This window comes from Arachis hypogaea, chromosome 7, assembly GCF_003086295.3.
Source record: "Arachis hypogaea cultivar Tifrunner chromosome 7, arahy.Tifrunner.gnm2.J5K5, whole genome shotgun sequence".
Classification (NCBI taxonomy): Eukaryota; Viridiplantae; Streptophyta; class Magnoliopsida; order Fabales; family Fabaceae; genus Arachis; species Arachis hypogaea.
Genome location: NC_092042.1, coordinates 18281599 through 18301036, shown reverse-complemented (window position 1 = coordinate 18301036; position 19438 = coordinate 18281599). Strand labels below are relative to the sequence as shown.

The window sequence follows — 19438 nt, the reverse complement described above, 5'->3', positions numbered from 1 at the left end:
TTCATGCAAGTGTGGTTCATTGTGTGCCTGAGGTTGAGTTTGAGGTCAGACTGGATCGAGTTGAGAATGCGCTGTGTGATAATGATTCTGATAAGGAGCCGGTCGATATTGGTGGGGACAGTGATGATGATATACCAAGAGGTACACGTACAGCCCATGGAGGTTCCGGTTCTGGAACACAAGAGTACCCTCCCCACCTGTCGTCTTTGAACTTGGAAGCCATCGGCCAACACCAGAATGTAGAGGCAACATTCGATTGGCAGGGTATGCATGATTGGACAGGTTTGACTGAATTTCAAATTGGCCAATCGTTCCAGAGTAAGGAGGAAGCTGTGCTGAGCGTAAAAGATTATAGCATTCGGCGTGGAGTTGAGTACAGGGTTATGGAGTCAGACAATCTAAAATACCAAGGGAGATGCAAGGAGTTCGGTAACGGGTGCACGTGGTTGATTCGGATAGTCATGCGGAAAAGGAAGAGCACATGGGAAGTTAGGAGGTACAACGGACCACACACGTGTATGGCCACATCGATATCGAGTGACCACAAGAAGCTTGATTATCATGTGATCTATGTAATAATCTTTCCATTGGTTAGAGCTGATGCATCGGTGTCGATTAAGGTGTTGCAAGAGGCAACAGAGGCAACATATGGTTTCAAGCCTAGTTATCGGAAGGTGTGGTTGGCAAAGCAGAAGGCAGTAGCACAGATCTACGGCGATTGGGAGGAGTCATATGCGGATCTGTCCCGCTGGATCCTTGGGGTCACATTCACCATGAACGGTTCCGTTGCTCTGCTAAAGACCTCCCCAGTTAGAGTGGGTGACCAGGTTGATGAGGATAGAGTCTACTTTCATCGGATGTTTTGGACATTCCCTCCATGCATTGAGGCATTCCGTCACTGTAAGCCACTCATCAGTATCGATGGGACACATCTGTATGGCAAGTATGGAGGAACCTTGTTGTTGGTGATTGCTCAAGATGGAAATTCGAATATTTTTCCTGTTGCGTTTGCACTAGTGGAGGGGGAAAATGCAGAGTCTTGGTCATACTTTCTGTCCAATCTTAGAAGACATGTGACTCCACAGGAAGGTATTCTCGTGATCTCTGATAGACACAACGGCATCAAGACTGCGCTGGAGTCACCAGATAGTGGTTGGTGACCTCCGCATGCTTATAGGGCATTTTGTATTCGGCATGTTGCTGCAAATTTTGCCCTCACCTTCAAGGGGCAGGATGCGAGGAGGTGGCTGGTAAACGCCGCATATGCGAAGACGGAAGCAGAATTTGACTATTGGTTTGATATAATGAGGTCAGAGAACCCGACAATGTGTGATTGGGCAAACAAAATGGAGTATGAGATGTGGACACAGCACAAGGATGGGGGCAGACGATATGGTCACATGATGACCAACATTTCTGAGTGTGTGAACTCTGTTTTGAAGGGCACAAGAAATCTACCAGTGGCCTCCTTGGTTAAGTCCACCTATCTTCGCCTTGCTGAGTTGTTCGTTATCCGGGGGCAGACGGCAGAGGCACAGTTAGGGTCCGGTCACCGGTATTCGCAGGAACTTGTTAGGGCCATTGAACGGAACCTGAAGGATGCGAGGTGCTTCACAGTGACTGTGTTCGATAGGCATCAACTTGATTATACAGTGGCTGAGACTACTCCAACAGGCAGATTCTCGTTGGGTAGCTACCGGGTTTCCCTAAGGGATCGTATTTGCGATTGTGGTTACTTCCAGGCTTTGCACTATCCATGTTGCCATGCCATCGCATGCTGTGCACAGTCACGGCTAGATTGGGCAACATATGTTGATGAAGTGTATAGCATGTCTGAGGTGTTTAAGGTGTATTAGATGTCTTTTGCACCTTGTATTCCAGAGGGGCTTTGGCCCCCCTATGACGGTCTGACTGTGATCCCCGACCCGAATATGAGACGGGCAAGAGAAGGACGACCACGATCCACCCGCATCCGCAACAACATGGACGAAGCTGACACCAGTCGACTGAAGCGGTGTGGACTGTGCAGGCAGCCCGGCCACACTCGAAGGGGTTGCCCTCAGCGAGGTTCTACCAGCGGCATCTAGAATTATCATGGTTTATATCTTTCGTAATTGTTTACGTGTCATGTTGTCATTTATCTGTTTAGTGTTTGTTTTTACAAATGAAACCCATTGTATCAGCAATGAATTTTAGTTATGATCAGTTTGTTAGTTAATCTTAACTCAATTAGTTGTTTATCACTTTTGTATATTTATCATGGATTAGTTCGGTTATATAAGCGATCAGTAACGATATAGTAGTAAATGATATGCCAAAATAACAATCAACCATAATAATTAAGCAGAAAGTCCATAATGAGTTCATAAATCACATAACCAAAAAACACAAAATACAACACAACAGACTAATCATCTCGATCATCCCGGGCTACATCATGAAAAGGATCAAGCAGATGAGATCCCGTCCCACATCGCGTGGGACGCCTGACTCTAGTCGGTCGGCCAGCCTCCTGAACAGCATCATCAATCGGAGGGCCTAACCCATACGCAGATTGAGGGGTGCCTCCCATGGTAAACCAAGTATCCAAAGGGCTACCTGCAGGCTGGTTAAGATCCACCGCATATTGTCCCTGATAGTCAGGTGTCTGGGACTGCATCTCTGTCATATGTGGCTGGTAAGCTGCGGTATCGAACAGCACATCTGGTACATGCGACTGGTAAGGCGGGGCATCAACCTGCACATGGGACGGGCCAGCATCATCCTTAAACACCGCAGTAAAGTCTGAATAAAATTGTGCACTACCCATCTGATCATCTACATCCATAGTCATCATAGGCGTAACAGACTGAGTGAATGTATCGCTTGCAGTCTCAGTCCCTGTGGTCCCACTAACTCCACCACCGAACTGGGTAGCACCCTCAAGTCCCCGGCGTCTGGCACTAGACCGACGAACATGGTGACCGCCCACATCGGCAGCCTCCCCGCCTGCATCATCCTCGTACAGCATGTCATATATCCATCGCCACTCTCGACCGCTCTGACGAGTACCAACACGACGGTGTCTCTCAACACGGCGGTTATCCGGCATATCAGGTAGCTGTGATCTGCGTGGGACCTGTGACGAACCTCTCTGTAATGCCTCTTGAGGTATCTCAGTGCCTCTGGGATCGGCGAATGCAGCCCCTGGGCTAAGGAACCTATGAGCCTCGCGGTACCACCAATCTAAGTAATCAGCGGATGGACCCGGATCTGCCACTCGCTCAATGGAAATGACTGCATCAAGTCTGTTCCCCCAGTGTAAATGCCAGGCCTGATAGTAATGGGGGAACCACCTATCTCCTCCCCTCCCGTCCTTAGCATGCAGCCAGTCTATGTTCAAAGCATCCTCGGGGATATGCTGCACTCCACCCAGCTGTGGGACAACCCTATCAACCTGATGCCACTCGATAACCGCAAAGTATATCAAAGTAGTGACTGCTCGCCAGATGCGACAATGCTCCTCTGTAAGTATCTCCGGATGGACCACAGCAAGTACATCAACCGCGGAGTAGGGCTCCCATACAATCTGAAAATTCAAAATACATAAGAAATTACCATAACAAGTATATATGTAGTCACGACTCGAGAGCAAACCTCAAAATTAACCATAACAAATATAATACTTACATCACGAGCGGTCAAGCGATCCAATGCAAGCCGATAACTTAGGACCCTCTGTTCCTTGCCATCGTTCGGAGGTAAGTAAGCAGACCACCTAATTGTAAAGCAAATGAGACACAAACTTAAAAAACACAAAAGAAATTTAAACTGGTTTAAAAAAAGCATAACTCATACCTAGATGCCAGTGGAAAAGAGAAAACATCAAACCCGGACGGCCTCAACGAGGGGAAACGCCAGAATATCCAACTCTGTAGCAACTGCAGGGGACCTGCAAGGTTTGTCACATTTCTGTTACCTACCCGACACATACATCGGTACAACCAAGCCAACGCAGCCGAACCCCAGCTATACCGCCCCATGTCATCAAGGTTCGCCAGAAATGGCAAGCACCGTATATGTACCCAGTTCGCACTCTTGTCCCCAAATAACTGAGTAGATAAAAGCATCATGATGTAGGCACGTGCGTAGATGCAGACTGTCTCCTCGTTCGCATCTGGTGGTAGCACACTAAACCTCTCATGGAACCATGTAAAATGGACCGTCATCTGCTTGACCTTATTCGGTGGTGGCAGCTCACCGAATAGGTCCTGAAACCACTCCCAGGCTGGTCGCCCACCCTCCATGTATGTCTCAAACTCGCCAAGGCAACCACTCACAGCCTCCCCATCGACAGGCAACCCAAGCTGAAAAGCCACGTCCTGCAATGTCATTGTGCACTCTCCAAAAGGCATGTGGAACGTGTGCGTCTCAGGACGCCACCTCTCAACGAACGCACTAACCAATGGCTCATCCAACCAGAACCATTGACTGTTTAGCCTGGCCAAATGGTACAATCCAGCCCTCTCTAAATACGGGATGATCCTATCATGCATGGGCATATTCTGTTGCCGTTTCACACTGTATATACACCTAGTGGGCTGCACATAACATGAAAGAAATGCAGGATACAATTAAATTCTCCAATCCATACGAAAATTCCCTATATAATAATAACAAATATCTTAAACCGTCAACAAATTTTGAACCGGTAAACAAATTAATCCCTAAATCCTATAACTAAGTCGTCAATAAACCAGCGAGGTTCAAATTATACATACTTATTACAATAACAGAAATGACAACACACTAAACTGATTAAATAACAGCCACAATTATAAAGGTATTACAAATCTTTAACAATAAAATTCAAAACCACAACCCATGCGAAGCCTAATTTAAAACTAGAGGTACTAATCTATAAACTCTGTATATTCTACCTTACATACCATTTTTCTAACTAAAAAAATCCTAAGCCTAAAAAAATATCTAAATTATTAACTAACCTCGTCACCAATGGTACCGGCAACATGCGCAACACAGTTCAGTCGGTACATGCTCCTTCTGTCTGCCATGATATCCCGCCGGAAGTCGCAGCTCAAATACCTCGGACCCGCTCTCAGCTTGCTCTGACCTCTCTCTAGAATTTCCTCTCTCTAGAATTTCCTCTCTCTAACCAACCTTACAAAACCTCAAAATGAATAATCCGCGGCTGGCTCCGCGGTTTATATAGGCAGCCATCATCCACGTAAACCACTATAGGCTACAGCGGTTTACGCACACACACCAATCCACATAAACCGCTGCTGGCAGTAACGGTTTATGACTAATCATTTTCAAACGTAAATCGCGGCAGGTCATCGCGGTTTCTGTTGTGAAATTTTTGCTTGTAAACCGCGGCTGGTTCTAACGGTTTCTGTTCTCCTGTAAATCGCTACTGCCAATAGCGGTTTATATAGATATGTGAAATAATGTATTTCCGTATCAGTTTCTGAAACAATGTATTTGCGTAATATTGAGAGTGAAACAATTTAAATAAGTAAATTGTCCCTTTTTATTTTAGAAATAATTTTAATACGTCAGTATATTGTAATTCATACATAATATAAAGAAGGGTATTAATGTAATTTCACTTGTTTATGATTTTCTCTCTTCTTATTTTTCCTTTCATCCAAACAAAGGAAAAATTTTCTACTACATTCTTTCCATCTATTTTCTCTTCATCCAAATAACATAAAAAAAATAAAACCCAAAATAGTCCCTAACAATTACTTCGAAAGACAACGAGACCCTTAACAAAAAAAACCCAATCCGGTCCTGACAATTACCTCGAAAGGACAACGAGACCCCTGTGTCAAAAAAAATTTAGGTTGTTTTTTTGGCACAGAGATTAATCAATTCCCAAAAAAAAATATTAGAAATCGAATTGGATGTTTTTTTTAAAAGCCTCATTGTCCTTTCTGAGATAATTGTCAAGGACCGGATAAAGTATTTACTAAAAAAAATAACTTTTCTTTTCATTCTCTTTCCTTCTATTTTCTTTCCTCCCATTTTCCATCTTACATCCAAACAAAGTGTTAATCTGCTTATAGGTACCAAAGTATTACTCAGTCCTCCAACCTCCAGCCTGCCTCCCACTTTCAGTCTTGTCCGCTGCCTGCTAGACTGCCGCTCATCCCCTTTGCCATCTCCTCACTACCTCCGGGGGCCTCGCCAGTCACGATTCGCCGGCTTCACCACCTCCCTCATCGGCGACTCCTCACTCAGCCTCGCCTCCTTCGTGGCCAGAACTTTAGCCTCCTCTTCGTCGGCTCCACGCCTCCACGACGTCGTTCAGACCCCAGATCCCCAGCCTCCATCGGCACCGTTTCCGTGGAAGCTGCATCTGCCAGTCTCCGCCGTCTCCTCTGTCTCGGTGAGCTTCTGTTATTTTTAATATTTATTGTTGGATAAAATTCAAAAATATAAATCTGTAAATCTGATGATATGTATATGTACATATTCATTTATATGAAATATGTATGAACTCTGGGGTGTGTTTGGAAATTTTTGAATATTTATTGTTGCATATACATTACGGCTAAAATATGTGTGTTTTGGAAACTTTAGACTTTAGATTTTTTGATAGATTAATTGTTGTTTGGAGTTGATTTTTTTAACATCTTCTATAACATTTTTTTTTGTGACACTTTAGATGCTTTAAGATTATTTCAAATGGCAAATAGGTCAAGTGAAGAGACACAAACGAATAGCGTTGCCCATAATGATAATGAGATTCAGATTATTTTTGTGTGACTCTTGTTTTATTCCAATTTATGTTTGTATGGTATTCATGTTTTTATGAATTTTAAGTGTAGCATGCTGTTGAGACACTAGTATAAACTAAATTCATGGAATAATTGGAATCATAGAACTATAGCTACGAGGAGGTAAAACATTTAACTACTTTTTACGATGGGATACGCTAACTAAATCCATAAGCAGTTTATCCGAGTCTGAGAAATTCCAGTGTTTCTGTTACCAAGCATTACATATCAATGACATATACAATACTTCTGGACAAACAATGGTTCAATGCAAAACCAAGTGAACCAAAGATGTGCAAGAAAATAATGGGAGGTTAATTAACAGGGTTGAGAATCGTTTTCTGCATGCTTTGCTTTGAAGCAGTGACATTTTCTCTCTCTTGATGAAGCAAGTGCACACTGCACATGTCAGGAAAATGGTGTTTAACTTTTCTCTTTATTTCATGATTGTTGGGTTGAAAATTGTCTACGCCTTCCTCAATGCCACCCTGAACACCAAACTAGGTTTCCAACTTTCAATTGTTTCATTACCGCACAGTTCTAGTTTCTATTCATCAATTTCAAATAAATTTTAAATTGTCATTTTGTTTATTTATTTCTGTGAATTATGTGATGTAAATTTGAAGTTGACATGCTAAGTTTGATATTTTAGGATTGATTTTATTTTAGTTATGGCAACTGCAACATACCCACCGCCCCCACCATATTATAGGCTCTACAAAGATTACTTGGAGGACCCTAAGTCTGCTCCAGAGCCTCCTCCTCCCATAGAAGGGACCTACGTTTGTTTTGGGGGCACCTACACTGTAAGTGCTTTTGGCCTCTTTTCCCTGTGATTTGATAGCTTAATATGGCCTTTTTGGAATAAGCTATGTAATGATTGGAGCGTAGAATAGGCGTAAGTGGCTTTGACTAGGTTCTTAATAGGGAGGTGATTATACTAGATTATTTAAATTTTAACTATCCGTTAAGGTTAGTTATTCTATCTGTAAAATGTTTTATGAGAAGAACCCTCAAAAAAGTTGCTAGGTTTCATCTTTTGTGAAGGCACATATTTCTTCTTGTTTTGTTTATGAAAAGAAGTCCCAAAGAGCTTTTGTAGGCTTTGAAAGCTGTTACAGTGATCTTATACAGGTCTGAGTTTGAGATATATTATATATCTAGCCACTTAGCCAGTTTGTTACTGAAAATTTTTGTTTTTCTGTTTGGCAGTCTTTTCTTATTACATGGGTATACTGAATTTCATTTTATTTTATTTTTGAAATATTTTCTTAGGGTAATGTCAATGTGTTTTTTGGGGGTGGGGGTGGTGGTGGGGAGGTAGTGATCCATAGGTAACTGGGTATCCACAAATATCTACCATTAGTCAGGTATCCATAAATATCTTTGAAATTTAAATAAATAAATTTTAATACTATAGTCTATACATAAAGTAAACTAACAAATAATATAATATTATGTTTTATAGATAATAAGTATAAATAGAAATCAACATTATTATATATACATATATATGCTATCTACTATTTATAATATATATAATTGATAATATATATAATGAGGGTTGGGAGGAGTTTGGTGCACAAAATTTTTATGCTTTGATCTCCTTGGCATATGAACAACTTATCCTACATTTATTGACCTTATACTTTTTTCTTTTTTTTTTTCTCCCTCGTAGACTAGTGATGTTTTGCCAAGCTTGGAAGAACAAGGGGTGCGCCAACTCTATCCAAAGGGGGCTAATGTTGGTAGGCTACTTTTTACTCTGCTATGTTCATTTTGCTCTGTTTTAGCTTAGGAGCTGATCTTTCGACTGTTATTAGTCTGATTACATTGACTGTGTTTGCATGGGAAAGTACTTGATTGGTCACAAAAGGAACTACGTGGCACATACCAGGAATGATAATAAATTTTTTATTGAACCGGACGATGTTGGTTAACTTTACTAAGAAGCCAACTTATAGGGGTAGTAGGGCAATGCATAATACTATTTAGGCACTGGGAAACTATAACATACTCCCTCACAATCAAGACTATACATTTGTAAAGTTTTTAACTAGTCATCTGCAGACGACCCAATAATTAAGCAGGCCCAACTCCACTGCAAAATTTAGCTCATTGGAGGAGAGTTTCCAAAACACTTGTTAAGGCGATCTAAAGACCAATGTGAGAGTGAGACTTCAACAATGATGTAATTTTGTGATTGCTTCATGAATCATGAAGGCTTGTATTGTTTTGGACTGTGCATTATTGCTTTTGCTGTTTCATGCTTAGTAATTTAGATGTTAAGCTTGTTGATCAATTTCTTTGGGAGCCTGATGTTGGATATATGTTTGTTGTTATCTTACTAAATAGAAATCAGATTTACATCAATTGCTTGGAAATTTACTGTAAGAAAGAGTAATTAATCACCGAGCCACTAACATTAGAGACAGATCAATTACAATTTTGCAGTTTATACATGCACCTGGTTAAACGAGGGTAATGAGTCCTCTAGTTAGCGGTATGCATGTGACCAGGTCTACTGCTTTGATCTTATTTATTAAGTTGATTGAATTTTCATCATACATAACATAATCATCATGCAAATTTTTAAAGCTACTACATGCATCCACATTGTACAATGAGTAATTTTAAAACGAGAAACAGTTCATGCTGCATTTTCTCTTCCATTATAAGTTGCCCCAGCATAATCAATGATAAGATTCCTTAAATCATCTTGTATTCCATCTCATATTAAAAGCTTATGATCTTGTATAGATTACAAGAAGGAGCTGAGATCACTGAATGGGGAATTGCAGCTACACATTTTGGAGCTTGCAGATATTCTTATTGAGAGACCATCACAGTATGCAAGGAGAGTTGAAGAGATTTCGACTGTATTCAAAAACTTACATCACCTTTTAAATTCCTTGCGACCTCATCAGGTATATAATCTTCTAAGTATAAATATATGTGTGTAACTGTCTCGCTGCTGTTCCTTTTCTTTTGTCATTATTTATGTTTGTTTACTCTGTAGGCAAGAGCAACATTAATTCACATTTTGGAACTTCAGATTGAGCGTCGTAAAGAAGCAGTGGAGGACATAAAGAAGTATGTATTACATTTTCTTGATATTCTTTTTAAATCGAATTGAAACCCTGGAACATATTCCTCTGTTCACCATGTTGAAATGACATTCTTCTTTCATGTGAGCTCTCGTTCTTATGCGACATCACATGCCCTTGCATTTAGGCTTTAAAAACTTTGTTGATTTTACCTCATGTGAGCTATCTGTGTTCTCAATAATTTTGACCAGTTTACCCAAGTTAGTTCCTTCATTGCTTGTACTTAATTGTTGCATTAGATGCTTCCTTCTAGTTAGTATCCACTGGTTGATAATCACATCCTCTTTTACCTCTCCTTTAGAATATCTTTGTAAACTATAAATTCAATAATGATACTTAAAACCCTCCTTTTTTTGTGTCAAAATTTAGACACCATCATCCCAGCCATTAAATCATATATTGTGGGGCCATAAATTTAATCTCCATACAAGATTGATGGTTGAGATGTTGTCTAAACTTTGACCCCAAAAAATAGGGTCAATTATCATTACTCCTAGAAATTTCTGGAATCGAATAATATTTCGCAATAAAGTCTAATTACCTGCTTCATTTTTCATTCATGGAAAGCAGCTTTTTGTTAAAAGTATTTTGGATTCCTTTGATGACATAAGTAGCCACCTTGCTAATATCCCATAATTTGTGATAGATCCCTCTAGAGTTTGTGATCAGTTTTACTTGAAGCGTTAAAACTGCTGCATGGATAATAACTTATGTAATAGAAACAATGAGAGATATTAACTGTCATTGCTGTGATGATTTCTGCTAAGGCCCCCTTTATTGTTTTTAGATTCAGAATTCTTGACACGGTTTCCTATGGTATGACACTGCTACTATTAAATTGTAGAAGACAATTCTTGACGTAACCTTGCGTTAAAAAAATGAAATTGCAGTGCCGTTGAAACTTGATCTAAAGTTAAACTGTGAATATTCTAAGATAGTTGCATTAAATTGATTGGGGAAACACAATTCACCAATTCACCTAATGTTTATTGTCTGAATTCTAAAGAAGTCCTTGGTACTTTAGTGTAACATTTAGGTTCTAGAATGTAATACCCTTTTCTTAAAAATGTTTTTTAAGATGGATTATGTAGTATAATTGCTAACACATGCTTCTGCATGCTGTAAATGTTTCTCATTGGTATTATTTTCTTTCTAACCATATGTTTCTTTTCAGGAGAAGAGAAGAGGCACGAAGACTACTTAACGAGTCCCTAGCAACACTTGATGACCAATAGGACCTTTTTCTGCATTGAATCAAGTTAGCAAAGCTGATCCCTATATGAGAAATTAATGTATTTATAACTTTATAGATTTTCTGCTTTATACATGTGGTCTAGAATTGAACGCTATGCTTGTGATGTTAAATCTATTTCTGGTGTTGCCTCGAAAATTTTCGGTTACGTTTGTTTAATGTTTTTATTTTCTATTTTTATTTTCATTATTTTCTGTTTTTAATATTTTGCAAAAATAAAAAATGGGTGAAATAAAACATGATTTTATTGTTTTTACTGCTATTTTTTTCTTCACATCGGTGCTAATTCTACACGCTTCATTTTTCTTAATTGTATATTGACCGGTGACAATTCATTACTAAACTTGTTACTAAAACTACACATCTAATTAGTTGTATATTGACAGTAGTCTAGTATGTTCAAGGTGATTAATAAATCAATATGCTTTCCAAATTCCAACTTCGAAGTCAAGGCTAGAGAATTTTGAAAATTTCTTAAATGGGCACTTTTTATTATGGAATGTAGTTAATTTATACTATGTTTAATTACAGTAATAATGATGCATATTAGTTTGTATTTTTAAGATCAGTGACAGTAAACCATCAATCGGAGTCTTAGAATAATTTAATCACAAAATTCATTGCCAGAATTATTACTAACCTCACTGCTTAGTGATCAAAACTACACTTGTTTGTGTGTATCCAACAATAATCACACGAACCAATCGACAGCTTTCAATAGCTACACGAGAAACACGATTTTTTTTTTTTAATCGTTATTCAGTGAACCTAGCTTTATGCTAATAGCCAACTTATAGAGAGAAGGCTGTCTGAGCACTTAAAAAGACTATTTTTTCTTTTTTCTTTTAAAAAAACATAAAGAACTCAACATAATAAGATGAACATAAGAAAGAAAAAAAAAAGAAGTATGAAAACAACTCATATAAAGGGAGAAAAAGAATTTCAATTGCTTAGTCAATTCTGCATTGCCATCAACAATTATAAGAATCATTACTATTCAATTCCTTGAAGTTTTTTATTGATACAACAACGATCTTCGCAACGTTATGAAAAATTCGTTGATTCCCTTCTAACCAAATACTGCAAACAACAGAAAAGAAACCTCAGCCACTTCTTGCCTTCTTTCTTTTTCGTTGCCACAGCTATCCATATTTCAAAATGTTCTTTTATATGCCTAAAAAGGTTTATTGATGACCAGCATCATAAGGCCATATACACCAGTCCACAACTACTAAGAAAATTCACAAGCAACAAATAAATGGTATACACTTTCAATATCTTACTACACAAACAGACAAATCTTATCATTAGGTTCAATAATACTCACTCTACAGAATCTATCTATTAACTTTACTAAGACAAACCAAATAAATGGTTCAAAAGAGTTAGTAGTAAACATACTTTTTTTTTATCAAACTTTCACACAATAATATTTTCTCTTTCCTTTGTCAATTTAGCCAATTGTAAGACACCGTGGAGCTGATTTAACATTCCAATTTTCATTGGTAAAGATCTCTCCTCCCTAAAAATTTCAAACCCACTCTATTCTATCCTAAAAATCCACATTTTTTAATGATGGATCCTTTATGGTTCGAAATTGAAAAAAGCCTTGAAAAAGATGCTTTCATGCTACCACATTTCGACTAATTATCGTCCCAGTTAGTTCTCCTCCCATCGCCTAGCTCCAAAGATAAACCATGGAGACTCATTAATGAGCATATCCGTGAGTGACCCATCTAAAATTTTGATAATATTTATAATTAAGTAAATTTAATTTGATCATAAAAGTTAGCTCAATATCGAAGAAGATTCCTCAAGAATCTAATGAGACTACATTTTTAATCAATGTAAGATTTTAATAGCAAATAGAAGAGAACCTGGACCGTTTCCTTTTTCCCTTCGACCTAGGACTGCTGCTGAGGTCAAGACCCTAGCTGAAGAATGCCTGTTTTACTGGTTACACAGGCTCCTCCTTGTTACCCAAATTACAGCAAAACCTCAACATTTTCACCCAAAAACACCTTATCATATCATACCCATCATCAAAGGTGAAATTCCTGAAGAAATGCTGTGGTTCATGTGGGCGCTCACTGTTCAGTATGACTGCGCCATCATAGTTCCTGGAATTGCTATGTACAGGTTCCTCTGTGACAAAAGCTTCTCAGGAACAAATCTTGAGAAACTTCTCAAGATGTTTGCACCGATTCCTTTTTGGAGAGGAAAACTTTTCAATGCACTAACAGACCATGACGTTTGGAACCTCCCTGATAAGCTGAATCAACTTTCCAAAACTACTGCATAAGGAGAAATTGTAAGGAAGCTTTTTGAAACACTACTATGCATTCACCTCATCCAAGGGGGAAGAAAAAAAGGAAGGAAATATTAAAACATGATTGATGAACCCAAAACTTCAACAAACAGAATATATATAAAAAAATTTAAATATAGAATTTGGTTAAAGACAACCGAAAACAATGCCCAAGTCTTCCTAAGAAGCTCCAAGCAGATGCTGAAATATAACAACACTGATACATGGATATGGTAATTTAAAAATTACAAGACATGATATGGATAACAACACATGAAATTAACAGAAGTAACAAATATTAAGAAATCTTAAACTATAAATTAAGAGACTTTAATGTTTCATAAATCTATTGCCTCAATGTAGAATTGTGGACAATAACATAATGATTATTTAGCTACTTAGTGTGAAGCTTCACCTATACTGATACAAATATTCAAAAATGAATTGAAAAATACAAACAATAGGGATTCAAGAAATATCTAATACAACATGTATTGGCTCCCTGCCAGTACTTTCAATTATTTCTAAGTATATAGTGCTTTCTAGTTTCTATTGCTGATATCAAGGCAACCATTTTTTCAGAACTTCAAGATCGCTTCCTTGCCCCTTTGAAATCGAAGGACGACGAGAAGGTCCAGATAGATCAGATCCCTATCTAACTGAATTGGAAGTTAATACATAACTGAATGTCATTGAACAACTTGTACAAGTCAGCAACAAAAGCTAGACATCATGTTTTTGTAACAAAGAAGATTTACATGTATAATTTTTCATCACATCATTGTAAGGTTTGTTTACAAGAGGATACATATAATCCATGTTTATTCTCTTTACAAGAAATTGAAAATATATAAATTAGTAACATTCTTTAAGAGTCAATTCAAAACCTTTTGGATGGTAGAAGAAGTTGGTAACAAAGAATCAGCCCCTCACAGCACCACCATGCCTTCGATCTCTAAAATGATTCAGAAGAGACAGGGCCTAAACAGAACCAAATCTCAGTCACCACATTTTGTAACAAAACAAAGAAGATAAAGAGGAAACTTAGATATGAAACCATAAACAAAAAACTATACCTTCTCTTTAGCCCTTGCGGTGCCTGATCTTGATAAAGCTACTAATGGTGGAACAGCTCCTTCTTGGAGTACCATGTTTAAATATCTCGGATGGTTTACGCATAAATGTAGAAGAGCTGCTGCTGCATTCTCCTTTCCTCTAGTAGAACCCAACTCAACAACCTCAACCAGAAGAGGAATGCCACCTTGCTGCCCAATGGCAGTTCTTCCTTCCGGTATTGTGGCCAGATTTGCTAGAACAGCCACAGCCTTATCGACCATTCCGGCTGCAGGGTCCATCAAATCTACAAGGTGCTTCACAGCACCAGCTTCTACAATTCGATCCTTGTTTTCGTGAAATATTGACAAGTTAAATAAAGCAGTGGAAGCATCTTTCTTACCCCTTGGAGTTCCATTACTTAATAACTCAACCAGAGGTTTAATAGCCCCGGCCCTCCCTATCCTGATCTTGTTCTCCTCAACCACTGATAAGCTGTAAAGAGTAGCCGCCGAGTTCTCCTTTGCTTCTTCACTACCTGTCTCAAGGACATGAATCAGAGGTTCAATTGCACCAGCATTTGCAATTGCATTTTTGTTGTTGTCATTGATTGATAAGTTAAGAAGTGCTGTAACAGAGTTTTCTTGGATTGTTGTATCGGTTGATAGAAGCAAATTGACCAACAAGGGAATGGCTCCACAGTTTGCAATCACAATTCTGTTATCCATGTTGTGCTTGGCAAGAAGGCGGAGTTCTCCTGTGGCTTCCCTTTGAGTATCAAGAGAAGAGCTCTTCAAGAGCTCAATCAACTCCTTAACCCTGGATTCAATAACGGATCCATCGCCTCTTGGTTCAACAGGAGGAGAAGAAACTATCCTAGGGACAAACCTCTCTGACGGCCGTTGTAATACAGTTTTTCTTGGAAACCTTGGCTGCACCAGTTGTGGTGAAAACTCGGGCTCACCTTGTGGAATTGGCCTGGCAGCAGCATCCAGCTCGGGAGCTAATTCCTCAGAAGCATCTCGACTGTGGATTGGACTGGTTGATGATGGAAGAGGACCATTGTTGCTATCACCCTGTATGCCTTGATGAAAATTTTCACTAGAGTGTTCACTGGACTCAGAATAAGTTCTTACATGGTTTTGAGATTGCTCTGATCTCAAGGCATTTGAAGCTTCCCTTCTAGATGGTGAAGTTGATGATTGCGAAACTAAATCCACACTTTCTTCGTCCGAGCTAGCAGACCTATCATCTGAAACTGCAGATGATATTCTTACAGGATCCACATGCTGTGCATTATCCACGCCACTAAAGGAATCTTCTGGAGTTGAACTAGGATGCAATAGTGATGTTTCCGCTTGGTGGTTTGCACTGAAAGAAGTTCTAACAGTTGATTCCTCGGTTGAATCAGACTCAATAGATCCATGAAGGAGAGATAGTTGATTTATGTTTGTGGATTTTACTGGATCAACTAGTATCACATTGTTTGTTTCGCACCAATTAACAATTAATGCTTTTACAGTGTAGTTAGGTATTAGGTTGGAATGAACCAGAGTCTGACGAGTCTTTGGACAAACCATGAGCCCAAGATCAATCCAGTCCTTGATGAAAGTTCGCTCATAGGTTTGCCCGGATGACACAATGACTGGATCTGTCATCAATTCCAAAGAGAGAGGACAGCAAAAATCAGCAGGTACCGAATCCGGGATAGAGCTCTGAGCTTGCTTGAGAATGATGATTCGCTCATGCATTCGAGTCACAACAGAGATCATTCGATCAATATACTCAGCTTCTGCAATGTTTTCAGTTTGTTCAGCATTCTCCTTCAACCTTTCAAGGGCCACAGCTTCAATCAAAACATCTTGATTAGACCTTAAGTCGAGGATCTCAGCAATATTTGCTAGAATCTCAGAACTTGGTCCTTTGCCTTCCAGTTGTTCATTTATAGCTTCCTTAATGATTGATGTCATATCATGCCCCAAATCATCAGGTAGACATTGCTGTGAAGCCTTCAGCTTCTGCAAAATATTGAACCCTATAGACTGAACTCTAGCTATCAACGGTTCAGCTTGCATCACCTAGTGATCAAGAAAGAGGAAATAATGATAATCAACACATGCTTAACAGGAAAACTCTACAAGAAAGCAGTTAGTACTCATCAATCACTGCAAATATAAGCTCAGCTTATTTTACGAGTTCTAAAATTTAATTTTCGAGGGATAGGAAAGGCTTAGAGAGTAAAATAGATTACTTCAAGCCCTTGCTTTTTCCTCCCTTACCTTCCAAAATCAAAACTGAAGATCACACCTTAAAATAAAATCTCTTCTCTATCTGTGAATTAAGGGATTTAATGAGGACTTACAAAGTAAATTTTACTGGATAGCGGATGCCAATTCTCGAAAAGCTCCCTCATCTCATCAACAGACTGACCAAGTTCCTCAAATAACTTTCTAAGCTCTTCATCAGCAGATATATCAGAATGAACACTTGTATCGATAATTGGCTTCAACAACTTAAGTGTCTGCTCTGCACTTTGGCAATACATTGATACAGGTTTTGAGTTCATGTTTCCAGAAAATGATGGATGCAAAAATGAGGATATGCCATTGGAGAGCACATTTAACAAAGATATGTCCATAATACCTGTATTAAGAAACAAAAAATAAAACACTCAGCATCAGTTTTGAAATATGTGTAACAAAGAAATTAACATTTTGTGGAGGGAAATCGATCATTTTGTTTCTACTCCAAGAAAATACATAAAACCATCTGAACAACATATTTTTCTTCAACGTTTGCTATTGCTACTTTCTCCTCCTTGATTATCCAGACTTGAAACCAGCCACGTAATCATTGGCAACCAAGCATAACATAATTAAGCTGAACTCAACTCAACACAACTCAACAAAGAGTAAAAACAGATTCAACTATGTTTATCATATCAAACTAGACCTTAACAGCTAATTGAAAAAGGAAAATTGTCAAGCTTTCATTTTTCATAATCAAGAAACAGAAAACACTACAATACACCAAGCAAGATCATCAAAGTGACACACAACCAATACATTCAACTGAATAAAGTAGCAAAATTAGAAAAACTTCAAACAACTTTCAAATGATTTAAACAACATTGGTAAGTATAACAGAAATAACATGCGGATTACCGGAAATATTGGATGAAGCAAAGAAAGAAGCGTTGAAAACACCGTAGAACACCGGCTTTTGTTTCAGCTGGAAATGAAAGGGACGCGGTAGGGAACAAGGAGAAGAAGATGATGAGAATCAGTGAATTATGTTGGGACCTTTCAATCCTTTGACGTTGACTTCAAAAATGGCTTCTACATTTCTATGTAAGCGAAATATCAATATGAAAATTGTTCATATATAGCGTTGAACTTTTCTAAAACTTTGATTTTCTTTTATTTTCTGACATTTGTGTCTATGACTATTGAGTATTGGGTTTGACTTTCATTGTAGTAAGCTTTGAACAAGCAGCGCATAGATATTACTACTCCGCGTTACTTGTGTACGAAATTTTGTCGCAACTGATTCGAACCCAATTTTTTTTTTCTTAGAAGAAATTGCAACTCCGCTTAAAGACAAAACTAACTCAAAAAATTGTATCTGAATTATTTTATTAATTAAAAATATGATAAAAATATAATTTTATAAATTGAGATGTTTTACGTAATTACGTTAATAAAAATTTAGGCGTTTTTAAATTTTGATATTGGGTTTAGAGTAGTATTTTTTAATAATATGTGAAATTTGATATTTTTTTTATATGAAGATCACAAATCTGACTCTTTGATTTGAAAAGTTTAACTTTTTAAAACACAAAATTGCTTTTTCAATTTGTAATTTTAATATTTTAAAATTTTTAAAATACAAAATCAACCTTTCAATTTGTGAACTTATACAAATCTAACCATTTAATTTGTAAATTTTCGAATTTAAATTTTCCTTCCCTCAAATCCGATCATCAATTTTTCTCCCCCTTTTGGAATTTAAAAGAAAAAAATCGGTTCTATATTGATTAAACACATATAAGCTCTTTATAACCACAAACAACACATCTTAAAATCTACCTCAAAAAAAAAAGTCAAATTTAGGAGATAATTTTATTATATTTTTAAATAATTTGAAAATATTTTAATTAATAATAAAAATTGAAAGTGTTTTTATTAGTACCAAGATAATTTGAGTGAATTTTGAATCGTTTATCTTAAAAACAATTATGTTTTTACACAGAGATTAAGTTTCAGATGTGACTGCCTTTAGGATTGTTGCATGAATGAAGGTGCTTTCACATAGAAACAACCACCGTTGTTCTACTTTTTTACTTGGTCAAATGTCCTCTGTTCTCTTTTTCTAAATTTGACCAGTTCCTGTTGACCATTTATGCAACTCATCTTTAGCCTTGTAAATGCTGAGTTTGGGCCCTTTTTTTTTATTTTAAAAAATAATGATGAGTTTAATCTTAAAACGATCTCTAAATTTACAATTGAGTCTTAAACTTATTTTTGAACTTAAAATTACTCTAAATTTATCCTTGAACTTAACAATTGTCGTTTTTGAGATATTTTTTTACAATAGATTGATGATATAGTTGGACGGAGACCACATTAAACTTGTAAACGTCGTCGTTTTGTTTCTGGCAACAAATACAACTGAAACGACGTAGTTTTCACTCTACCCGTTGCCACCTCATCACTCCCAAAATCGACCCCTCTCTCTTCAATAAGAGCACCGGATCTCACTACCAGACATACTACCGTCCCCGTCACTGTTAAGCTAGCTTCTCTCCCTTTTGATGACTTTGAAAATGTCGAGAACCGTGTGATCATCAATTATCTGAAACAATTTATTAAAAAAGATCCAAAATTTGACAGTTTGTTCTGCTTTCTTCCGCTTCCATGCTAGTCGCCTACCA

At 37.9% G+C, this 19438-nt stretch overlaps 3 protein-coding genes across 5 annotated transcripts; 2 read left to right on the top strand and 1 right to left on the bottom strand.

Annotated features, from left to right (window-relative positions):
- The first annotated feature begins 1325 nt into the window (after positions 1 to 1325).
- On the top strand, positions 1326 to 1856 carry LOC114924242 (uncharacterized). Its single transcript, XM_029288144.1, has one exon. The coding sequence runs from the start codon at positions 1326 to 1328 to the stop codon at positions 1854 to 1856; it is 531 nt and encodes a 176-aa protein (XP_029143977.1).
- A 4142-nt stretch (positions 1857 to 5998) lies between these two features.
- On the top strand, positions 5999 to 11282 carry LOC112702698 (mediator of RNA polymerase II transcription subunit 7a). Of its 2 annotated transcripts, none has more exons than XM_025753848.2 (6): positions 5999 to 6394; positions 7455 to 7591; positions 8464 to 8533; positions 9546 to 9712; positions 9805 to 9878; positions 11067 to 11282. In XM_025753848.2, exons 2-6 carry the CDS (start codon positions 7457 to 7459, stop codon positions 11125 to 11127), a joined length of 507 nt encoding a protein of 168 aa, XP_025609633.1. In that variant the 5' UTR covers positions 5999 to 6394; positions 7455 to 7456; the 3' UTR covers positions 11128 to 11282. The 2 variants fall into 2 exon arrangements, with proteins under 2 accessions (XP_025609633.1, XP_025609632.1); XM_025753847.2 differs by having other exon boundaries at positions 7438 to 7591.
- Positions 11283 to 12068: 786 nt separating this feature from the next.
- On the bottom strand, positions 12069 to 18052 carry LOC112702697 (U-box domain-containing protein 4). Of its 2 annotated transcripts, XM_025753846.3 has the most exons (5): positions 17670 to 18052; positions 16868 to 17148; positions 14529 to 16583; positions 14340 to 14433; positions 12069 to 13438 (listed from the first exon to the last, which is right to left on the bottom strand). In XM_025753846.3, exons 2-4 carry the CDS (start codon positions 17141 to 17143, stop codon positions 14374 to 14376), a joined length of 2391 nt encoding a protein of 796 aa, XP_025609631.1. In that variant the 5' UTR covers positions 17144 to 17148; positions 17670 to 18052; the 3' UTR covers positions 12069 to 13438; positions 14340 to 14373. The 2 variants fall into 2 exon arrangements, with proteins under 2 accessions (XP_025609631.1, XP_025609630.1); XM_025753845.3 differs by lacking the exon at positions 12069 to 13438 and having other exon boundaries at positions 13751 to 14433.
- Positions 18053 to 19438: the final 1386 nt, after the last annotated feature.